The sequence below is a fragment of the Protopterus annectens genome, chromosome 11.part0 (assembly GCF_019279795.1).
Source record: "Protopterus annectens isolate FY-2018-M chromosome 11.part0, PAN1.0, whole genome shotgun sequence".
Classification (NCBI taxonomy): Eukaryota; Metazoa; Chordata; order Ceratodontiformes; family Protopteridae; genus Protopterus; species Protopterus annectens.
In genome coordinates, this window is record NC_056745.1 from 217,246,623 (window position 1) to 217,271,611 (window position 24,989).

Sequence of the window (24,989 nt, forward strand, 5' to 3'; positions counted from 1 at the left end):
GAAAGCTGCAGAGGTAGCTGTGGCCCTGGTGGAGTGGGATCTGATGCATGCAGGCACAGTTTTTCCATGAAATGAGTAACAAAAGCGTATGCAGTGGGCTATCCATTTTGAAATTGTCTGTTTGGAAATATCCTTTCCTTGAGCACCTGTAGCATAGGACAAAGAGTTGCTTGGATTTCCTGAATGGCTTTGTCATGTCCAAATAATAACGAAGTTGTCTGTGAATGTCCAAGGAATGTAGTAGTCTTTCCCCTTTGTTTTGTGGATTTGGATAAAAGGTAGGTAAGTGGATAGTCTGATTCAAAGCTACACTGGATACTACCTTTGGCATAAAGGTAGGGTTGGTTCGTAAGGAAACTCTGTTCTGATGGAAAATGATGAATGGTTGCACAGCCATGAGGGCCTGTAGCTCCAAAACCCTGCGTGCTGAGGTGACAGCCAGAAGAAAGGCTGTTTTCCATGACAAGTATTGTAGTTCTGTTGAAGAAGCTGGCTCAAAGGGAGGAAGGGTCAGCTTTTCCAATAAGAAGTTGAGGTCCCAAGCAGGGACTGGTGGTTTCCTTGGGAGTTTTATATTTTTTGCCCCTCTGAGGAACTGCCTTAAGAGAGGATGTGAGAATAAAGGAGGATCTGTGTTGTATTGTGCAGAAATGGCTGAAGCGTGGATCTTATAGGAGAAGGAAAGTCCAGTGTGTAACATCTCAGCTAGGTACTGTAAAATTTGAGGTATATTTATTACCCAAGGATTCTGGCCCTTTTCTTGATTCCAGGCACAAAACCGTTTCCATTTGGCGGAGTAGGCTTTTCTAGTAGAAGGTCTTCTGGCCTCCAAGATGACATCCTGCACCTCCTTGGAGAGGAGAGCCTGTTGGGAAATCAAGGAATTCTCCATGCAGCTAGATTTAGGGTTTTGAGCTGGCTGTGAAGGGTTTTGTAGTTGTGCTGGGACAACAGAAGAGGGACTAGAGGTAGGATCCATTGTGGGGAATGTGTCAGGCTCTTCAGGAGTGGATACCAGTGATGTCTTGGCCAGTCTGAGAATCATTTGCGGCCTCTTTGCTCTGGCTTTTAATAGAACTTTGGGCAGTAGAGGAAGAGGCGGGAAGGCATAAACTGTCAATGTTGTCCAATTGAAAGAGAGTGCGTCCACTTTCCAGGCTTGTGGATGATAGGTCCTTGAACAAAATTTTTTCAACTGGTAATTTCTGTGCAGTCTCCTCCATGTCTCTTTTCATGTAGTCCAGGGAGGTACGTCTCAGGTCATTAGCACTAACATGGACAATGACACAGTCATATTTGTACTTGTGGAGTTACCTGAGTGCATGCGTTATGTGGCGGATCCTGGCATCTGACAGGCAGCTGACAGTAACTTTCTCCTTGTTTAGCCTAGTGAGTGGAACATCAGTGTGCCTGACTATAGAGATACCTATGACTAGAGTGTTGGGTATGTTATGCCTTATGGGCTGTAGTTGAGTGGCACACTGAGTTTTGTGGGCTGTGTGTCATGTGGGTTGTGTTGGGGAGGGGTGGAGGTTGCTTGCATTTCTGCTTTGGAGGTCTTGGTTGTTTGGGCAGACTTTTATTGAGAGCCTCCGTGAATGTAGTCATGTGTTTTGTGTTTCTATGTGTCTGTGTTTTGGTGGTGTAGGTTTTGAAGGACTATGTGATGAGTGTGGTGTGGTGCAAGTGTTTACCTTCTCCTCTTAACTGTATAGTCCAGTCTTCGGTGAAGAGCACTTTGCTTCCAGTTTGGCTATATAAGTGCATCTCTCACAGGTTGTAGTGTTGGGTGGTAGGAGGAGAGGGTTGTCTGTGTATATAAGGCAATTGCTGCATTGCCCCAAGGTGCCCAGATTCATCATGTAGACAGGAGAAAACACCGGGAGCTGACCTTTAGACATGCCTAGATAGGTGCTTATTTATTAAGTACTAAAAACTGTTTTCCTCTAGACAAGTGAGGAAAGTTGAGTGCTGTAGTAATTTGCAGCTTATTTGGTGCTTACAACAGGTTCTGAACAAGTGCTGAGTTCAAAGAAACAGATTTGAGTGCTAACACTAAAAAGCTGGCTACTTGCAAGGGAAAATTTGAACAGCAGACTTTATGGCACCAGAAATAGTTTAACCCTAGTCAGGCGGGGGGGGGGGGCTCAGGAGCTTAGTCCTGGATACAGCAAATCTGTATCTGGACTAGACTTGTTACAGGAAAGGGGGAAAACAAGCTTAGAATTTTTTTCCCAGTAAAGTGGAAATGAAGAAAGCTGGAACAGAAGTTAATTCAAGGTTAAGAATCTGAATGGGTTGGCCTTCACAAATGTTCTCTATTAGATTGAATGAACTAATGACACAAGACTGTGAGGAGTGCCACAGATCAAATATACAGTATGGGCGGGCAACTGCAAAGCCACCAAGTATATGAACACCACAACAATAGGGAGGGTGGGTGGGTGGGTGGAAAACTATTACAGCTCCTAGCTGTAGCCACTAAATGAAAGTTTTAAATAGATCAAGGAGCAAGCAGACTCTAGAGAATGCTTTTAACTGCAAACAGACTAGACTAGAACACAGAAACCTCAAAAAAAAAAAATTCAAAACTGCACAAAAAGCACAGATAGAGCACTCACAAACAGAAAATACAACTCTGTATGAAAAAGCAGTTTACAGTTAAGTAATTCAATAAGCATGTAAATAGAGTAATGAAACAGTATCTAGCAATGAAAAATACAGTTAAATCAGTAAAAAACAGTAGATAAATGCAGTGAAACAGTAAAAAAAAGCTTTATAACCGTGCAAAATATAGTAGATTAACTGTATAGCACAATAAGAGTTACAAAAGTGCAATTCAATGAAATAAGTGTAAGAAATAACTTATCCTGCTCTTGGAATCTTAAGGAATTTTTGCTTAGTTTCAGTAATGAATTACCATCCACAGCCTGATAAATACAAGCACAACCTTTTCCAGACACAGGGTTTATATACCAGTATGGATGGAAGAGATAGAAAATCAAATTACTACTCAGTCCTATTAGCCCCTGATATTACCCAATCACTCGTACTACAGAAGGGTCAGGAAACCCTGTTACTCTCAATAATAATGAAGACAGACTATCAGCAGAAAATGGCTGCCAGAAACACAGTAAACAAAACTACCAGGCCTGGACAACGGCAGTCCTCTGTCAAGATTATGCCAGCTGAGCAGAACACAGAAACCTCACTTTAAATGCATAGAAAGAACACTCAAAAAGAGAAAATACAAGTCTCGGTATGAAAAAGCAGTTTACAATTTAGTAATTAAATAAAAATGCAATTATAGTAATGCTCACTATTACAGCTCCTAGCTGTGGCCACTAAATGAAGTTTTAAACAGATCAAGGAGCAGGCAGACTCTAGAGAATACTTTTAACTGCAAACAGACTACACTAGAACACAGAAACCTCAAAAAATCAAAAATGCACAGAAAAGCACGGGTAGAGCACTCACAAACAGAACAATGTGGAAGGTTTTCCCCCCAAAGTGAACTTATCCACTAGCAATGCAACAGCATTAGCAGACCATTGATCCTCAAAAACTGGAAAAGGAGCGCTCTTCTTGGTAGTACGAAAGTTCAGAAGGGATTGGCACCCAAACCTGTTTTTATAGTCAGCTCAGCTTGAGGTGGCTAGAAGTTTGGGTGCAAAGAATGCATCCTAAAAGCTTTGAAAGCTGAATTGGCTGTTAAATTCTATTCCATACAGATTATGCTACTGCAACAGTGATCAATATGCAGATCATCATCTGTTAGAAGCTGTCATTAACATCAACATCTGATTATAGCAGTAACTTCTGAATTGTCCAGCAATTCCCCAGCAAAAAGGTATGCCATCCTGATTAAAAAGGATAGCAACTTACCAGATGGTCTACTCTGCTTTCTCTCTTTCCGTATCTTCTCAAGGATTCAGTTACTTTCAAAAAAATATTTTGCTGGAAAAAAAAAAAAAAAAAGTAGTCAGTTTTGCTGAATACATTTCAATATTTTTTTTAATCATTCATTCATTCTTTGTTTACTGGCTTACTTGCTTTTTATGGCAATTTCTCTTGAAATTCCAAATACTTGGGCTGACCTAGCCTATCTTGCACCAGATCTTTTAAACGTTTGACAAGGTGGCCTGCTTGATACCCCAAGTCTTTCATATCATTCACAACAACACAGCACTGCACCTCAGAGCCAGTTGTGAAAATGATCAGAGAAACAGGTGTCAAGTTAGAAAAGCAAGGCAGTTATTTATGTTACTCAGCTTAACCTGAAACTTTCCTGGATGACTAGAAGGTAGTTATGAAACACAAAAGAGCTATAGTGCAGCTTGGACTTCACTGATCTGTGGAGGATGGTCCAAATTAACTTAAAACTTTGCCTTTGCTTTTTGTACTGGAGTAGTCTTGTAAGACAGAAGATACGCTTTTAAATCTAATTAATTAGCTTTTTTTTTTTTTAAATGTTATTTCCCAACAGTCTCTGCAGTCAGATGTCAGCTGTTTCTAATAGTGAACTCCTGTGCTGCCATTGGTAATTTCTCAGCTAAATATAAAAGAGGAGCCCAACCCCCCCCCCCCACACACACACACAAACATTTGATCAAGGAAAGGGCTGGATGTGAAAAAGCGTGGATGCATTCTAATGAGCACCCACGTACTTCATGAAAACTGCCGTTCTTTTACTCCTCCACAATGGAGGAGTGATTTACCATGACAATACAGCAACCTTTGTTACAGCAGTTCCCAACAATGCTGTACTAACCCTTGACGTCAGCACCACCTAGTTCTAGATCTAGGTTCTACCACCTGTCACAGAGTTTCAATTGCTTCTATAGCCCACACTTGTGATGTTTGTTCCTAAGAATGTATGCTCCTCTGACTACATGCACTGAAGAGAAACACAGAAAGAGACAATGCAGTAAGTAGAACCAAAACTCACAGCACAGCATACCAATGCAGATAATGATGATGATGACAATGACACCAAGACGTGCCACAACAATAATCCCAAACCTATGGAACATCTACAACTTATGTATCATGCCCCCTACCCCACACAAGGCTGCAGCAAGCCTATATGTCTATGGCTAATAGTCAGTTGTCCTGTGTCGTCACAACATTGGCAGATTATTAAATATAATGCCACAAAGCTGACTTGGAAGAACCAAGATATAGTGGTCCCTGTCCCTAAGAAAGCTGACTATATCACTTAGCTACCAAAGCAGTGGGATTTTTGGTCAGACACACCAATCTCAAAACCTCTGGTTTAGCAGCTGCCCTCTAGGAGTCCAGCAGTCCACCCACCTGTAAAGCGAGGAGCAAGCTAGAATGCAGGTGTGTGTACTCTGATTTTCTAGTTAACGGTGAATGTTGGAATCTGAGTGATGCATCTCAGATGAAATGCACCAGACAAGCTACCTTCCCCCATCTTCTCAAAAGTACTACCTATAACTAACCCACGATGCAAGTTTTGTATAACAGCAGCCAGAAGCGCAAGCTAGATGTGCTGCTTTGATTAACCGATTTTGTCGAGGACATCAATGAGGCATCCATGGCTACCCTTTTCAAACAATTATGTATATTTGGTATAGATATGCAGGGCATTTCCTGAAGTTAGACAAGAAGAAAACTCTCAGTGCTGTGGTCGTCGTGATCCAATCATGTCAAGTCTCCTTTTCTAGAAATCATAGGAGACCGTCTCTAGACATTGCTCATGTGTAGCACACTGCAGAAAAAAAAGCAGCAATCTGGGAGACAGCTCATTAACAATGACAAACACCATATAATGATTTAAATATGGCACAGCTTAACGCTTGCATGACTAAACAGGTCACACTATAAGATTAGAGTTCCAAATACTATGTACAAGAAAGTAAAAGTAGTCCATGCAGAAACTGCACTACGTAAAGGCTGTGAACAGCTCTTCACAACTCCTGCCTCTCATTATTTACTACTATGCTTCCCAAAATAATGAAGTCTACCTCCCTGTAACAACAATTTTAAATGAGTGTCAAAGGTATTATGTTTGAGAATGCAAAACCACCCAATGGTATGATTAGTGATGGCCAAAAGATACATAGCAGCAGATGCATCACCCTGTATATGCATTATGCAAGACTATCTGAAAGAAAAAAAAAAGTCTCTCTCTCAGTTTTTGCGGAAAAACATTTTTTGCTCAGGACCTGATCAAGTCCATTTTTACTGTACATTATTGGCACTGCTCAGCAGACGTTCATCAAATGATAACTTTTCCTCACAGCTCTGTGGCACAGAGGGATGAAAACTATGACAGAGATCCAGACAAACCAAGTTTGAGTAGCGACTCTGGTATGGAAAAGCTGGCAGAAAGATGGGAGTGAGTTGCAGAATCATCTCACCCGTTCTGAGGACGGACGAAATGGCAGTAATCCAGAGCAAGCAGAGGCTTTCATGTAAGCCACTGACCATGAGATGTAGACTTGGAATTCCAAGCCCATAACTACAGCTCTCATGGTGTGTGTGGGAGCATACATTACTGTGAAGGGACTGTGTGCTCCCTGCAGTGGAAGGGTTAAGGCAGGAGAAAAAAATATCTCCACAGTCTGCACCAAGAATGACGCAGGCTATTCTGAGTTGGAATACAGGATCTGAATTGCCTAGACATAGCAAGGGCGTGTTAAGTTTAATTCTGGTGGCTGTCAAAAAAGCAATTACTAGATAAAGGAAGTCAAAGTCTAAATCAATTGTATTTGAAGTAATGAATACGGTAACGGAAATAAAAAGTGGAATGGGATCTTTAGAAAAGGGTAGGAGCAAATAACATTAAAAAAAAAAAACTGCTGGAACACTCCATGCAGAATAATGTTTTAGAGGAGCAGGAATAGTGAAGTTTATGGGGAAGGCAGGGATTGGGCATTTTTTTATGCTGGCTTGATAATTATACAAAAGAATATGTGATACCATGTTCACAGTTACATTATGAAATATGGTTTGTTTTCTTTTACATAAATGCATGCTTGCCTATGTTTTAAGCAATAATTCAATAAAGGTGTTAAAAAAAATGAATGATGCAGGCCACTGACTGGAGGAAGTGCCAGCCATCCGAGGATAGACCAACAAGGACACCTGCAAATTCCAGATCTGGGGGATTAAGCAGACTTATCCAGCTACTGGGTAAGCTGCTTATAGGCTCTGATCTTGAGGCAAGTCAGATATATCTGGCTGTGGCAAGTCAGTCTCTTCCCTGCAGATGTGCAGACAGATATGGAGGTGAAGGCGAATGTACAAAGTCCTCTCACGACTGCCTGGATAAAGGCAGATTCCAGACAGTTCTCATCCTGATAACAGATGAAATTCCAGAGTAGGAGAATGAACTGTATGTACCCGTTGAAGAAAGGCTGGGAGCTAAAAAGATATATAGAGTTGAACTTATTCCTCCGACTAACCCCCCCCCCCCCCCAAAAAAGCAGGCTTTGTTAGACACTTTGCTTGCTTGCAGTGTTACAGTACAGACTCAGAACTAATTGTATTACTTATATGATGAGCAATGATATGGGAGAATTCTTTTCCCCCTGGTCATCATTACCCAGAACACTGCCTGTAATATGAAGGCACACAGAATTGCACATGCCAGATTTGAAATGGTAAGCATCTCCTCACCTGCAACAATATAAGTCATCCCTATAATCAATGTGCTGCCCCTCCACAGCACACCATTCTGGTAATCTCAGTCTTCCACTTTCTGCTGGGATTGCATCCTGTTATCCTCCATGTCACTTTCTAACAGCAGCCAGGCTTGCATTAAAAGCCTGGTGTGCAGAATTTATGCAAAAGCAGAGGTAAGGCTTCATCCCAAAACAGATCCAAGTGTTTTAATTTTCTCATGTGCAGCTACATATGATATGAATGACAGTGTTTTGGCAAATGCTGTGGTTCATGATGTTTGTGTACCTTCATTTGGAAGGCTTTTTTGTACACAAATTAAACAGATTTTTTTTCTCTCTCAGAAATTGTGTGCCGAGTTCTTTTACTTGAAAGATCTTCAGAGCTATACTTCCGCTACAGTGATAAGGCTTTATTTGGGGTTGGTAACTCTGCGTAACACTTCCTGAGTGGAAGAAGCACAGTGCACTGCAAAACTTTCCATTTTTACATTTCCAGTTCCTGCTCGACCACTGCAGCTGTTAAGCCTTGTGTTAATAAACACTGCCCTGCCCATTAAAGCCATCACTAATGTGACCTAACTTACGACTCAGCTTTCTTAGGCTCCGATATGCAGCCATAAGAAGTACATAAGAAGCATTTCATTTTCTAACCACTTTGACTTTTATTTATTCCAGAATGGCCTGTTACTCACTGCATGGTTGCATGGTACATATATTGTTTTGCTATATGAAATGCAAAAGTATTGTGTCATTTTCATTAATGTTATTATCCAGCTCATTTTTCTGAAGTTTTTAGGTATAAGAACTCACAAAAGAGTAATGCCCCAGTTATCCAGTCACAAATGCAAAATAAGCAACTTCTAAAACACCTTGTGATCCAGCAAATTGCCCTTCAACTGTGAGTTTGCAATTCACTTTAATTTTATCTTTAGGTTCTACTTGGCTGTTAATGTCCCTTGTTCCCTATGACTCTATAACCAAGTGTTTTCTTTTTCACAATATGCCGCCCTTTGCTTCAAATGGTCAGTAATGTTTCAAATGCTAAGGAATGAATTAAGAATTTAAAACTAGGCTGCTCTGCTGATTCTTCTCATGTTAATACACACACACCATTACAAGGAAAAATTTATATTCTATCTTGTAAGTTGTTACTATTTTCAGCATATACTGCTCTATGAAAGATTCACCAGTTTTTATCCTCTTGCCTATCACAGCTTTATTTTAACAAGAAAATCACTGAGAGGGATTCACTTTTTTTTTCAAATGGGAATATCATGAACAATGATTTTGCAACTAGGACTTTAAGACACACCAGCCTAATGGACAAATTTGGTATTGCCGGATTTTTTGGGGACCTGTGACAAAAAATGAAAAATGCAACACCTGTTTTATTGTTTTCAAACAAGTACCCTTGTGTGTTTATGAAATCCAAAATCAATAGATATACCCCTGATAAGACTCTTTACCCTTGCCCAACTGTGATTAACCTATTAGCAAGATACTTGAGTACAAACAACACTCCCAGTGCTATTTAGTGTACCTATAAACCATCACAGAACTGTTTGGATCACTGTTTATTGAAAAACGAATTTCGAAAATGGTAAACCAATAAACACACAAATATTTTTTTGCAGGGAACAAAGCACCCTCCACCCCTTCCCTAATCATACATGCCAACTAAATGTTTGCACCACGGTGGAGAAAAGTGGGAAAAGCAAGCTGTGAAACTCACTACCACATAAAATATTCAAGCTAAAACCCATCAGCCAAACACACAGAGACAACTGCATCTCAGTCCTATCACATGGCATCACACTGCTTTTGTACATTACACGGCCTTCAGGTCCCACCCTATATGCAGTAATAAAAATGGCATTTTACCTAAACATTTAGCTTTTTTTTTTTTTTCTGATTAAGGACAACACAGTAAAGGCACATTGTAGATACGGGCTGCATTCCACCATCATTAGCAGCTTGTCTAATGATAATGTTAAACATGCTTGTGGAGACTTACTTCAGGATTACCTCTCTGGGTGTTTAGTTATAAATCGTGTTTAGTTACAAATCATAGTTATACTGGAATTTGAGGTGCAGCGGTAACGAACTGTGCACCGATTTCTAAGTGTCAAGGCACAAATCCCAGTGAGGATTTCCGTTTTCCTCTAACAACATTTTAAATGATGGAAAACAAGACTGCCAACAATAAAAAATAAATAAATAAATAAAAAATAAAAACCTGTCTACAACAATAAAATAAGTCAAAGGGACGCTAGCCAACAGTGGTGTACTACAGACGTGATGTTTCAGTATTAGAACACAAGGTTGCCAGAAGCTGCTGCAAAGTCAAAAGGAACAAATACTTAAAAATCATGGAGATCCATAAAGTCACTGAAAAATACAACACAAGGACACTACACAGAAGACCAGTGAAACAAAGCATTCCATACACAAACACACGTACATATATCTATACATATATATCTAAATATATATATATAGCTATAAATATATAGATACACACACACAGATAAAGAAAAGTACAGTTGTGTACACTTACCATAAATGCAGATGTTAGAGTGTATTCACTGTTGCAGTCATTACATTTGGGTTATCTGCTTGCAGGTAGCCCTCAGTCGGCCTGATTATCAAGGTTTTGGGTCCTGTGTCGGTTGCTGTCTCATCTTCCATAACGTCAGGTACTCGGGGGTATAAAGCATGCAGCTGATGCCATTACATCAGTTTTTTTTTTGCCCCAGATGTCAGGTGCCCCCATAATGGGAAGCAATTACATACAAGGTTACACCTCCAACAAAAAGCAAATACACGAGAAAGCTTTTATTATAATAAACAAGAAGAGAGGTATAGTCAATAGAAGTCAGAGGGCTGGAGGGAGGATAACCAGGACTGCAACAGTGAATACACTCAAACATCTACAATTATGGTAAGTGTATACAACTGTACTATGTTCTTCATGTTTCACTGTTGCAGTGATTACATTTGGGTAGATTCCCAAAGCTAAGGAAGGGAGGAGGCAATTAGAGAGCATTAGGTCCAGCTATTAGGCCCTGCAGGATTGCAGTGGCAAAACCAGCTCTGGATTTAGAAAAAATTGGCAAGTGGTAATGCTTGGTGAAGGTATGTACAGAACTCCAGGTAGCAGCTTCTAGAATGTCCCTAGTAGGGAAACCTCTGAGAAAGGCTGTAGACGTAGATGCAGCCCTGGTGGAATGTGGCCTTATCCCCTGTGGGGTAGGTTTTCCATGGTGCTTATAGCAGAAATTAATGCTATAGCCTATCTACTTAGAAATGGTTTGCTTTGAAATGGCATTCCCCTCTGCCCCTGCAGCCAATGCAACTAACAGATGTTCAGATTTCCTGAGAGGCTTTGTCCTGTCCAAGTAAAATCTAAGTTGTCTGTGCACATCCAAGGAGTGCAGTATTCGTTCCCCTTTGTTCTGTGGATTAGAAAAGAAGGTTGGCAAATGAATGGACTGATTACGAGCCATACCGGATACCACACTGGGCATAAAGGAAGGATTGGCCCTGAGGGACACCCTGTCTGCATGAAAGATGATGAAAGGCTCCACTGCCATGAGGGCCTGCAATTCAGACACCCTTCTTGCTGAAGTGATGGCTAGAGGAAAGGCTGTTTTCTAAGAAAGTAATTTCAACTTTGCATTTGCAGCTGACTCGGAGAGAGGAAGAGTGAGCTTTTCCAATACAAAGTTGAGGTCCCAGGCTGGAGTAGGGGCTCTCCTGGGTGGTCTTAAGGTTTTTGGCCCCTCTGAGGAATTGCTTCCACAGTTGATGAGAGAAGAGAGGTGGCTCTGCATTATAATGTGCTGAAATGGCCGAGGCATGAATTTTAATGGAAAAAAGGAAAGGCCCTTATGAAGCATCTCAGTTAAGTACTGAAGAATGTGTGGCAAATCGGGCAATGTTGTGCCCATCCCCTGAGTTTGGTTCCAGGAACAGAATCTTTTCCATTTTTCAGCATAGGATTTTCTAGTACTAGGCTTCCTTGCCTCCAGAGTGCATCCATCACTTGCTTACTAAGGGATGGTAACGGAGAGCTCAGGTAATTAGCCAGGCTGCAAGGTTCAGGGGTTGGAACTGGGGGTGCAGAATCTGGCCCTCTGCTGGGAGAGCAGGGAAGGGGTCTGAGGCAGGTGCCGTGGTTCCAGCAGTGACACACTGCGCAAGAGGGGGTACCAGTGTTGGCATGGCCAGTCTGGTGCAATGAGAATTGTCCTTGGTTTGTCCAGTTTGATCTTTAGTAGAACTTTGGAGAGGAGAGGAGAGGCAGAGGGGGAAAGGCATAAACAATTTTTTTCCAGGTGAAGGACAGGGCATCCACTTTCCAAGCTTGTCTGTGGGGAGTTTTTTCCAGGTGAAGGACAGGGCATCCACTTTCCAAGCTTGTCTGTGGGGAGTCCTTGTGCAGAACTTGTGCAGAATTTGTCCAATTAGTAGTTCTGAGGGGAGGCAAACAGGTCCATCTCTGGGCTTCCCCATTTGTTCCTGAAAATATTGACCATCTTTGGTTCCAGATTCCACTCGTGTGGGTCCATGAGATTTCTGCTTAGGTCGTCTGCCAGTGTATTTAGCTTGCCCAGCAGGAACTGAGCTTGTAGATGCACTTGGTAGCTCAAGGCTGTGTTCCTCAGAGCCATGGCTAGTCTGCAGAGAGGGTACAAGTGGGTTCCCCCCTGCTTGTTTATGTACCACATAATAGTGGTGTTGTCAGTCTTTACCAATAATTGTCCTGGAAGAATGTGTTCCTTGAAGGCTGTCAGAGCATTCTGTACAGTTAACATTTCTTTTTGATTGAGATGCATTTGACTCTGGTTCAATTTGCCCTGAATGCACTGCCCTGCCAAGTGAGCCCTCCATGCATAGTCTGATGCGTCTGTTGTTAGGTTTTGGGCGGCAGGGGGTAGAGTGAATGGCAGTCCCTTGTCGTGGTAGCAGGCCTCTGCCCACCAAAGGAACTCTGCCTGTAGACAAGGGATGATAGGAATCATTGATTCTAGGTCCTGAGAATGTTAACACCATAGGCTTTTTAGATACCATTGTAGTTTCCTCATATGCAGTCTTGCATATGTAATTAGTAGAATGCAAGAGGCCATGAACCCCAGGGCTTGCAGTGTTTTCCTTGCAGATAGCTGGGTCTTTGTGGCCAGTAGTTTGAAGTAGGCTGTCAAACTTGTTTCTCTGGCGTGAGGTAGGCCATCTGGGAAGTTGCATTCAAGCTTGCTCCCAGGAATACAATTTGTTGGCAGGGTACTAGATGGAATTTCTTCTCATTTATGGTGTACCCCAGAGAAGTTAGTAATTTCTTTACAAATGCCAGATGATTTAATAGTATGTCCTGGCTTTCTGCCTGAATTAGACAATCATCCAGGTATGGATATAATTGAATAATTCTCTGCCAGCAGTATGCAATGACTGGAGCTAGGCACTTTGTGAATACCCTGGGAGCAGTAGATAAGCCAAAGGGTAGTGCAGAGAACTGACAGTGCATGTAACCTGCTCTGAAGCATAGGTATTTTCTGCAAGATTCCCTTATTGGGATGTGCAGGTAGGCTTCCTTTAAATCCAGTGTTGCCAACCAGGCATTTTTGCCTAGTATGGGAAGCAGCTGATGAAGAGTTAGCATTTTGAATTTTGGGATTACAAAAAAGGTGTTTGGGACAGACAGGTCCAGGACAGGATGCCAGGAATGGTCTTTTCTGGGTATCAGGAAAAGTCTTGAGTAAAATCCTTGCCCCCATTCCTCTTCTGGGACAGGTTGAATAGCTCTGATACATAGAAGAGAAAAAACCTGCTTTTGAGCTTCTGTCCACTGATTTGGGGTTGGGGTTGGTAAGGAGTGGAAGTGGAATCTGTATCCTTGAGAAACTATATTTAAAACCCATTGTCTTGGGTAATGCGTTCCCAGTTTTTTGCATGCAGAGCGATCTTTCCCCCTAAAGGAACAGTCAGTTGAGCAGGGCTTGGAAGGTTTAAAGTTAAGACATTGTGACAGTTAACCAGAGGGGGGTGTCTTACTACTCCCAGCTTTGTAAGTGGGATCCCCCAATGCTTAGGCCTGTGAGTACCTAGAAACTGAAACCTGGGTGGCCTGCTGGTCCTGGGTTTGGACTGAGAAGGCCTGGAAGAGGCAGGAAAGGACCAATTCTTAGAAGGCCAGTGCCTACTAAATCTGGGAGGCTGTACTTGCCGGAAATCTAACAGTTTGCAAAGATTTAGCTTTTTCCTCCATCTTTTCAAGTACTACTTCTGCTTTGTTGCCAAACAGGCAGTCTTGGTTTAAGGGAGCATCCAGTAATTTAGCTTTAAAGTGATTTGGCAAAGTTTGCTCCTTAAGCCAAGCATGCCTTCTAAGTACAGATGCAGTGACAACAGCCCTGCAAGATGCCTCTAATTAATCAAAACCATATTGCAAAGTATGTTTTCCAACTTGTTCAGCAGAATGCATTAAATCCTATAATTCGTTATTTTCAGCAGTCAGGAATCAACATCATTTTTTGTTTAAGCAAGCCAATAATATGCTGCTGATACTTTAACATATGAAACTGGCAGTTTAAGGCCCTAATGGCCAAAGTGGCAGAAGTGTATACCTTCTTACACCATCTGTCCAGGGCCCTGGAATCTCTATCAGAGGGGGTAGGGTTTTTGGCAGTAGTAGCCTTAATGCCTTTGGGTCCCTTGTGAAATGGTGTCAGGATCTGCAGTAGGATTCTTAAAGAGGAACTTGTGAGAGTCAGGTACTTTGTAATACCAGTCAGGTTTTCTGGGAGCCGGAGGTGAAGTGTCAGGGGCCAGGCTAGATTCCAAGAAGGCATCATCTACAATGTCCAGTACAGGAGGGACAGCTAAAGGCCTGTGTTGAGGTAGGAGTAAGAATTCCCTAAGCCTCTTTTTGGAGTCTGAGTAATCCTGGTTTTCCCAGTGGAAATGCTCCCTAAGAGTATGCAAAGTTTCACCAAAAGAGAAATCCTCTGGAAGGGAAGCAGAGGGTAGATAAGAGCATCTCCAGGACAGAGAAAACAGTAATTTCAGAATCCTGATCAGAAGAATCGAAAGGAAAAACAGTTTTAGGTCTCAGAGGGAGAAGGGTGGCTTCCCCTGATTAGAGTAATAAGGTCTTCAGCCATTCTTATCATTTGTTTTTTAGGCATAGGGGCCTGACCATGCAGTCTGGGCGTCTGTTTTCTAGGCGTGGATCGTGTTCTAGGCCTCAAAAAAGATGGCATCTGTTTAATATGCAAATCAGTAGGCCTGAATACACCCTCAGAAGCCAGTGCCTGCACAGCGGCTCCGGACCCATCCAAGGTAGAGACATCCACAGGTTCCACAGTCAAAGAAGCATCTCGCTGCATACCAGACTCCAAAAGGGTCTCAGTAGAGGCCTGTGAATCTGAAGTAGCGAGTATCAGGGGCTGAGAAAGCGCCTCACTGAGTACCGGCGAACTGGCGACTAGCTTAGCAGAAGCATCGTCGGCAGCTTTGGACCTATACGGTCTGTCTCTGTCTTTATCTTCGGAATGTCAGTAGTTGGGTGGCTTACCGAAGCAATTTCTGGATAATTGAACAGAGTACCAAAATATTCAGATGCGAAAATGAACAGACAACGAATAGTTTGAGGTTTGAATAAGGCACAAAACTGACAGCGAGGGATGTCGTGGTCTGGGCCTAAGCAAGGTATGCAGTACGAATGAAAATCTTTGAGGTATTTGCTTTCCACAAGAACTACAACTGTTAACTTTTACTGACATTGATCCAAGAGCAAGAAAAAGGATCCCCAATGGGGTACTTAGCTTTGTTGAAGACTTTGGATCTGAAACTCAAAAATGAAAATATCAGGAGTCGGCTGACTGGCACTTGCAAACTGCTTTTGCTTCGGGCACCGCACTGCAAGAAAGACTGAAGTAATGGCATCAGCTGCATGCTTTATACCCCTGACTACCTGATGTCATGGAAGATGAGACAGCAATTGACGCAGGACCCAAGACTTTGATAATCAGGCCAACTGAGGTCTACCTGCAAGCAAATAACCCAAATGTAATGACTGCAACAGTGAAACACTAAGAACATCAGGCAAGCCTCTATTAACAAATGAAAAGATCAACAGATCGAGCATTTCCTTGATGTAAGTTACAGCAGACATGTTGACATCGACCAAGAAAATTAAGTCTTCCAGCAAAGCATTAGCTCAGCTAAAATACCTGAGGATGTGGCTAAAGCCACCAAAAACCTGAAGGATAACAAAGCACCTGCTGCTGATGAAGTGATGACTTAAAATGGTAGACAAATAACTGTCAGAGTGGGCACGTATCTGAAGCTTATTTGGCAGGTGTTCCAAGCCAACTGAAGATGTGGTGCAACTGTACTCATCCCACAAAAGTGAACCTCAGTAACGTCTACAAATGGGCTATCATACTGTCATTTGCACTGGGAAAAACATACTGCATCAGTCTTGCGAACCCATCAGTCACATGCTACATAAAGAAAAAGCCAGTTTTCAAGCTGGTATGCCAGATAACAAGCAGATCTTCAGTTTATGCAACAAAATCAAAAATGATCATTTTCACTTTTTGCAATAAATCAGCACGACACACCTGCAAATCAAACATTTACAATAGTATATTAACTTCCCTGTCTACCTTCCCTGTCTACCAAAATGCTTCTGACAGTATACATAAGGAATAATTCTGGTGGATAGTACAGAAAGTATGGTGCACCCGATAAATGTGTAAACATCTTCAGAGCATTAAAGGAAAACTTCAGCTACTGTGTCAGGGCTAGCATAGCCAAGACAGATGCATTGTACATGGTTACCAGTATTACACAAGGCTACAATCACACCTCCTGTTTCTTATCATCATGGGCCTCACCCATAAGGAAGGGAAACGGTGGCCTTTCTGGCAATGAATGAAAATTCAGGCAATGACACTGCACTGCACATCAAGACTCCAGAATTGCAAGTGAAGTAGGGCCAACTGTGAGCAGTGTGAAAACAAAAATAATAGCGGATACGCAAAACATCTGCCAGATCAGTTTTGACTAAAAAAACAAACAAAAAAAAAAACAAAGGGACAATGTACACAACATCTGTTGTCTGGGAATTTATATAACAAGGGATTGCAAAGATCTGATTATGTTAAATTTAGAATTGGAACTCCATCTCCAGTTTAGTGCATTTACCTAATATGGTCTCCTAACATGGACAGCACAGTTGTCAGATGCCGCATATCATGTTCTATGCCTTGAAGACCAATATTTATAAAACATCTACATGTTCTTCATTACTGACACCGAACAACAGATCCTGCATGGGACACGAAAAGGCCATACTTCTAATAATAAAACAGATGGAAAGAGCTGCCTTAGGAATTATCTGCTCAGCTTTGAAAAGATTGCTAGCAGACAGTCACTTTCACAAAGTTTGCAAAGGAAGAACACTTTGGTGGCAAGAAAAAAGCTTTTGGCACCCAAACGGCTTTTTTAATGGCTCTGCTTAAGCCAATGGGAGTTTAGGTACGTGGAAGGTATCCTAAATCTTTGAAAGCTGGCTGGTGATTTCATCCCAGACAAGGATATATTCCAAATAGCTTTGGCTACTGCAACAGTGATCCAAATATTGATCACCATTCCATTAAGAGCTTTTACTTTATTCCTTCCCACCACTATATACAAGTGTAGTCACAGTTTCAATATTGAAGATCTCTGCCATATCCTTTATAATATCATTTGTGAATTTCTGAGGTGGCCCTGCTTACTTATCCATAAATGAACAACTATTTCTGAAAGTCTGTGTTTACAATGTTTCCAGCAATGAAACATGTAAAGTGATGAATGATATGAAGGTACTAAATTCAAGGTTTAAATACATGCAGGTCCAGATAGTGTGTGTGTGTGCGCCTATACACACATACACATGTGCGCACACACAAACACACAAAATATATGGAAAGAGAGCATGATGCATCACCTGCAGTGCTTTACTTACGTACATGTTTCGGAAACAATCGGGTAGGGTCTTAAAAATTAATGCTGTAGTGAACTACATCCCTTCCACCACCCCAGATTAATGTTTTCTTTATACATCCCATCATCTTTATAACCTTAAGGAATGCTCTGCCACCCATTTATGCAACTTGAAAGCCATCAGATATGAGAAATCCAAGTTGGATACTGCTCTTAAATGGCTTCTAACTTGCAATTTTTATGTAAAATCAATGACTGCTGAAGTGAAAGATGCATAAGCAAATACTGATAGCCAACAAAGTTATACAAATTTGCTGTACGTAATATTAAAGCAAGAGGATGGGAGTGGCAAAACTCTACAAGACAGGTGTTAGGGGCGTGCCCTCACAAAGCACAACAGTATCTTTAGCCCATTGTCATATTAATTCATATTAATTTCTACTCAAGTGGTGGTCAATTAACACAAACCATATCCTTTAACAGCCACTGTATCATAAATACAACAACTTCCTCCTTGATTCCTTTAACTAACATGCCTTATCTGGTGCTAAACCTACAACATAATGCCCCTGAAATCTTCTTGGGACTACCTAAATTTGTCAGTGTTTTCCAACTCCATTTTGCTTATCTAGTGTATTACTGACTCGAGCTTCAGGATTAACTTACACAAGCCAAACGTGGTTTTCCAGGAGGCACCACTGAACATTTTCAAAAAAGGACAACTAACCTGTTCTACCATAACACTTACAAGTGAAACAATGCCTCATGTAATACATCCAAATACAAGTGAAACAATGCCTCATGTAATACATCCAAATCCATCTGCTCAACTCTTGCCATTCTATCCTTTTCAGAAGTTATCGAGAAATGTTACAGTTCATTAGTAGCCTTCACAAAAAGGAAGAGCAAAAACTGTGCAATAGAAATGCCCCTAAAAGATATTATGAATTAAAAAAAAAATCTGATTTTGAGACATAAAAGTAATGAATGTGATTTAAAATAGAGAGAGAAAGACAAAAACACAGGTACCAGATGAACAGCTCTGTCTTCACCTCAGAGCCAATAGTATGTATAAAAAGTCGAACTGCCACAGTAGAAGGAAAATTATTTACTGCAAGGACAAAGTGAGTGTTTCACGACCTTCCAGGTTGCTTCAACAGACTTAATAAAACATCCCATGCCTTCCTTGATATATATACTTTGAAAATGACCAATCAGTTAAGATGATCAAATATGTATATCAGACTCAATTTAAAACTAGTAAAAAAAACAATAGACATAAAACTGTTAAAACAGCATGCAAGTTCATATGTGAATGCCTACATTTTTTTTTTTTTTTTACAATTTTTAACTCGAGTCTGATAAAAATATTTGATTGTCTTAACTGACTGGTCATTTTGAAAGTATATATTATCAAGGAAGACATGGGATGTTTTATTAAGTCTGATGAAGTGACCTGGAAGGTCGTGAAACACTCACTTTGTCCTTGCAGTAAATAATTTTCCTTCTACTGTGGCAGTTCGACTTTTTATACATACTAGTGATTTAAAATATCTCTGCTAAACATTAAATTATCAGAAATTTGCTTATCTTTTTTTTTTTGGAGGGGGAGTAATAATTTTCCTGAAAGGGTCACATACTCCCACACCTTATTTTGTGACACTCATTCCCCCATCTTCATGTGCCCAAACCTTGACCACACCATTTGCCTTCCAGAGAGTCAGGATGTGAGGTAATTCAGTACTGCCGGATCTTTAAGCAACTGTCTACCACTATTTTATAAAGCATATTTAGATGCTTCTGCACACTGTGGAACACAGGTACTGCATTACACTTACAGGATCTGAAATAACGTTTTCCGGCATCTATAAACATAGTCCCTTAAATGATCTACTTCTCGCCTTAAAAGAAAAAAAAAAAAAAACACTACTACTCCGTAATCATTACTGGTCCTGCTGGCTCTTCAAGTTACTTGGCCTCAAACCTTGACTTTACCACTGTACAGAGAAGCATACTACCTCAATATCAGACAGCTGACAAAACTGATGTATATTGAAAAACTTCTACTCAGACTCAACCTGCAGACTGCATTACTCATGGAAGAAAATATATGAAGGCAGTAACACCAGCTGGTCACTTATCACAAACATTTGCAGAATGCCAACATTATCTTCTTTTGGCTGTTCCCGTTAGGGGTTGCCACAGCGGATCATCTGTTTCCACTTCTTCCTGTCCTCTGCATCTTGCTCTGTCACACCAACCACCTGCATGAGCTCTCTCACCACATCCATAAACCTTATCTTAGGCCTTCCTCTTCCCGTTACTTGGTAGCTTCATCCTTAGCATCTTTTTCTCAATATACTCAGCATCCCTCCTCAGCACATGTCCAAACCAAAGTAATCTTGCCTCTCTGGCTTTGTCTCCAAACCTTCCAACCTGGGCTGACCCTCTAATATACTTTTTCCTAATCCTGTCCACCCTCGTCAAACCCAGTGCAAATCTTAACATCTTTAACTCTGCCACATCCAGCCCTAACTCCTGCCTTTTTGTCAATGCCACCGTCTCCAACCCATATAACATAGCTGGTCTCACTACCCTCTTGTAGACCTTCCCTTTCACTCTTACTATTACTTGTCTTTCACAAATCACTCCTGACACTCTTCTCCACCCACTCCATCCTGCCTGCACTCTCTTCTTCACCTCTCTTCCACACATCATTACTCTGAGCTATTGATCCCAAGAAAATTAAACTCATCCACCTTCGCCACCTCTACTCCTTGCATCCTCACCATTCCTCTATCCTCCCTCTCATTCACACACACACACATTCTGTCTTAGTCCTGCTGACCTTCATTCCTCTTCTTTCTAGAGCATATCTCAATCTCCCCAGGGTCTCCTCCACCTGTTCCCTACTCTCACTACAGATCATAATGTCATCTACAAAAATCATAGTCCACGGGACTCCTGTCGGTCAACCTGTCCATCATCATTGCAAATAAGAAAGGGCTCAGAGTTCATCTTTGATGTAATCCCACCTCCACCTGAAACACATCCATCACTCCTACTGCAGACCTCACCGCTGTCACACTACCCTCGTACATACCCTGTACCACTCTTACATACTTCTCTGACACTCCCGACTTCCTCATTCAATACCACAACTCATCTCTAGGCACCCAGTCATACGCTTTCTCCAAGTCTACAAAAAAACAATGCAGCTCCTTCTGACCTTCTCTGTACTTCTCCAGCAACACTCTCAGAGCAAATATCGCACCTGTAGTGCTCCTTCCTGGCATGAAACCATACTGCTGATCACTAATCATCACGTCCCTTTTTAACCTAGTTTCCACTACTCTTTCCCATAACTTCATGCTGTGACTGATCAATTGAATCCCTCTGTAGTCACTACAGCTCTGCACATCACCCTTATTCTTAAAAATCGGTACCAAAACACGTTTTCTCCATTCCTCAAGCATCCTCTCACTTTACAAGATTTCATTAAACAATCTGGTTAGAAACTCCATTGCCATTTCACCTAAACACCTCCATGCTTCCACAAGTAGGTCATCTGGACCAACACCCTTTCCATTCTTCATCCTCTTCATAGCTATCCTTACCTCCTCCTTGCTAATCCATTGCACTTCATGATTCACTATCCATGCCAACAGTTATTATTTATTTATTGTTAAATGGGTAAGGGAACTGATCAAAAAAACGCTTTCAGCCATGACCAAGGCCAAGAGGCAGAAACAGCTTTATAAAACATTTTCAAAACAAGAATTCCACTTCAAACTAACATTTAAAATTATTATATTATGCCCAACACTTACAAGGAATATAAAACACTGCATGTAAACTATAAGAATCAAAGGAGGTTATAAAAGACTGAAGAGAAAGTGGAAAGACAACTTACAAAGGAACAATGGGAGGATGTCTGTATGGTTGTCAAGTGTGCAACTAACTCCAGAAGGTTTGGATTTCTGTTTGGAAGTGTTTGCATAGATATTTTATACCCCGGACCTTCCAAGATGGCTGCACACTGAGTAACAGCTTAATTCTAGCTATTCCAGTGTGAAAAAAAGAAACTTAGCACAGAAAGCCAGTGGACCTAGACTTCTAGGTACATTTTAGTAACTGGCTAGTAAGTACACTGCCTGGATATCAGGAAAAAAAGAAATACAGAGGATCTGAAGGAAAATCATCTACAAAAGGCAAAAAAAAAAAAACCCCCACAAAACACTGACTCGGAAAAGTATTGTAGATATTCAGCAAAAAGCAGTGCAAGCCCCAGAAATGACTCGTGACTTCTAGCAACCTAAAGACAATAAATGAAACAACGTGTACGTATAACAACTAAAACAATAAAAGGCTGGAAAAAAGAAAGAAGCTTTAAACAGATATTCAGATAAGGTAATAAAACTGCAAAACTCAGAAGTCGAAATGAAGAAAAGGCTGGCTGAATATGAGACGGCACAAGAAGAGAGGTTTCAAAAAATAACAGAATTACAGGACAGAACACCTCCAGAAAGCCTGAGATTTTCTGCTGTACCCAAGAAGCTGAAAGGAACAGACTATATTAATTTTATGAAAGCACAAATAAGCAACTGAACTGGTATTCCATAACAGGAACTGTTAAGTTAAAGGGTATATTGTGTGTATGCTCCAAACCTGGCTAGGAGACCAACAATCTAGACCTTTAATAGTAAAGATGCAATCTTACCAGCAGGAGGATTCAATTATGGCAAAACTGTGGCAGAAGGGGAAAACACAAAGTGGGAGACAGCAGAGTGTTTGTGGAGAATGACTATTCATTGTACACCAGGCAGAAGAGTAAATGTTTTCCATTATTCAGGGAATGGCTATAACAGGCACAAGATTCAAACTGCTGTACCCAACTATCTTCAAAATAATTTTCCCTGGAGGAACAACATTTTTTTTGACAAAGTACATGTTGGAGAAATACAAAATTTCTCCAACAAAAAGTAATCTGTAAAATGGAAGGAGATTCTACTACTACTTCTGAAAGGAGATTCTACTATTTGTTCTTCTGGGGATAAAGACCAAAGAGCGACTTGTGCCAATGAAACCTTTTCCAGTGCTTCAATCGGAAATGCTTGTGAGAGGAAAAAAAAAAACAAGAGTTGACTAGAAGAATCGAGAGTACATCAGAAATGAAACAGAGACAGGGTATGGGAGATGAAGATGAACAGGAGCAGAACAAGAAAATCTGGAAATATTGGACTTTCTTGGCCTTTCTTAAAATTTGAAGGGGACTCTAAAGCATATGCCCTACTTCATGTCACTAATGTTTGGAGAAAAAATTTAGTAACTGGGAAATTGACAAATATGGGATTAAAAAGCAATAATTTGTGAAACATGACAAAACTGGAAATTCTGAAAAACTGGACTTTTTTGGCCTTTGTTGAACATGTAGAGAACTCTTAATGCACATGTCCTACTTAATTTCATTAATGTTCAGAAAAAGACTCAGGAGAGGGGAAGATGAGAGCAAAAGTTAACTACAAGTAAAACATTTTTTTCTTAGTAGTACTATTTAACTAGTGCATGATTTTCTTTACATGTTATAAAGTAAAGTTTTTTCAGTTATTTTTAAGTGTAATGGGGATACTAATGTAAAAAGGTACTCCTGTTTTTTTTTCTTCTTCTTCACACTTCTCTCTTTCTCCTTGTTCAGTTTTAAGAAATGTTGGCACTGCAATGTAAGGGAAAAAAGATCTGGTTAAGAGAGAACAAAAGAAAAAAATAGTGTGCTTTTTCCAATTTTTGCATAGGGGAATATCTGGGTTAAGGCCATTAGCTTAATCTAAGTTGTTGTGTCTTTCGGCTTATCCCGGTTAGGAGTTGCCACAGCGGAACCCCGGTCCGCTAATGTTTGGTAGTGGATTTTTACGTGCAGAGTTACCAGCCCTGACGCACAACCTTCAACGAAGGCAAGCCCATTCACGCATGCCTCCACACAGAAGACGCTCTAGCTGAGAATGGACATGACAGCATCTTGCTGTGAGGCGACAACGCTACCGCAGCACCACTACCGCGGGTTGTAAAAATTTTAAGAGAAAGCAAGTAAATGAAAAATGATTTTGATTATTATAAGGCTTTTTTTCTAGTAAACAGTTTTGTGCCCGATTCTCATGTCTCTAACAGACAATCTGATAAAGATAAATGGCTTGAAGAAAATGTTTTCTGAAAGCATTCAAGTGGTTTCCCAGCTGAGAGAGCTATAAAGATGAGACAAAACCAGACAGTGCTTAATACTACCACTGGAGGCTATACCATATGTCTTAGCATGGATAGCCTTTTGTTTATGTTAGTTTGAGTCTATGTGCATAGCTGTCAGTTTGAACATCTCTTACTTTTAGGAGGGTAAATCTTCAATATTTGAAGACGTACAGAGTTGTGTGTTAAGTTAACAGGTTTTAGGGGCAGTGGGGGTGTATTTTGGTTTGAAGGTTTTCAATAAAAACAGTTCTCTAAGATGTGGCATAGGCTCAAAATGAAGATGACGAGAAACAACTGTATAAAAGATTAACCTGACAAACAGTACATACACGCAAAAAACTGAAACTAGACATTTAACAAAGTTGTTATATAAAAGGTGGGAATAATGATCTCTCAAAAATATGTTTTCTATAATGTCTTTAATTAACGGTATCAGAGATAAATACAAAAAAAATACTATTAAAAAAATGTAGAGTGCAACCAGCTATGCTGCAGGAGACACACCTAAAGAACTGATCATGTGAATTTGATAAAGAAAGGTTTTCAGAATGGTAATTCAGTGGAATACTTGGGGTAAAGGAAGAGAGGAGTACTTATAATAACTGCGAGAGGAACTCCAATAGTAATGGAAGAGGATAAAAAAGACAATAATGGTAGATTTGTAGGACTAAGGGGCTACTGGCAAGGTAGGAGGATTGCATTGGTATGTATTTATATTCCACTGAAAACTGCTGTAATGGAGCTTAAGAAAATTCTATGAGAAATCAGCTTTAGCAAGGAATATTACTTATAGGTGGGGGCTGGAATTTGATGCTCAGTAAACAATCACAGTTATATCAGAGTTCAAAATCACAGGAAATGTTTAAAACAACACTGCAGAACAGTCTCAAATAAAGAAAGAAAAATATCTAAATTAAGCTCAGCTATTATTCCTGACTATATCTAAAAGTAATTACTGTACCCTAGTTAACTTACTTACAAAGCAATGCAAGTGTGTTGAATGGGTCTTCTTGTCAGGTCAAAGACAAAATACAGACTGTTCAGTCTCTCTCTCTCGCTCTCTCTCTCTCTCAGGGATTTCTTAAATTTAAGAATGACAATTTC

At 40.6% G+C, this 24,989-nt stretch overlaps 1 protein-coding gene across 1 annotated transcript in view; it reads right to left on the reverse strand.

Moving 5' to 3' along the window:
- The window catches only part of VEZT (vezatin, adherens junctions transmembrane protein), a gene marked incomplete in the record, with an annotated part of 850,549 nt that overhangs the window by 677,189 nt on the left and 148,371 nt on the right, over window positions 1–24,989 (reverse strand). Inside the window, 1 exon segment of the mRNA XM_044087638.1 lies at window positions 3,886–3,957. Coding sequence (XP_043943573.1) covers window positions 3,886–3,957 — 72 coding nt within the window.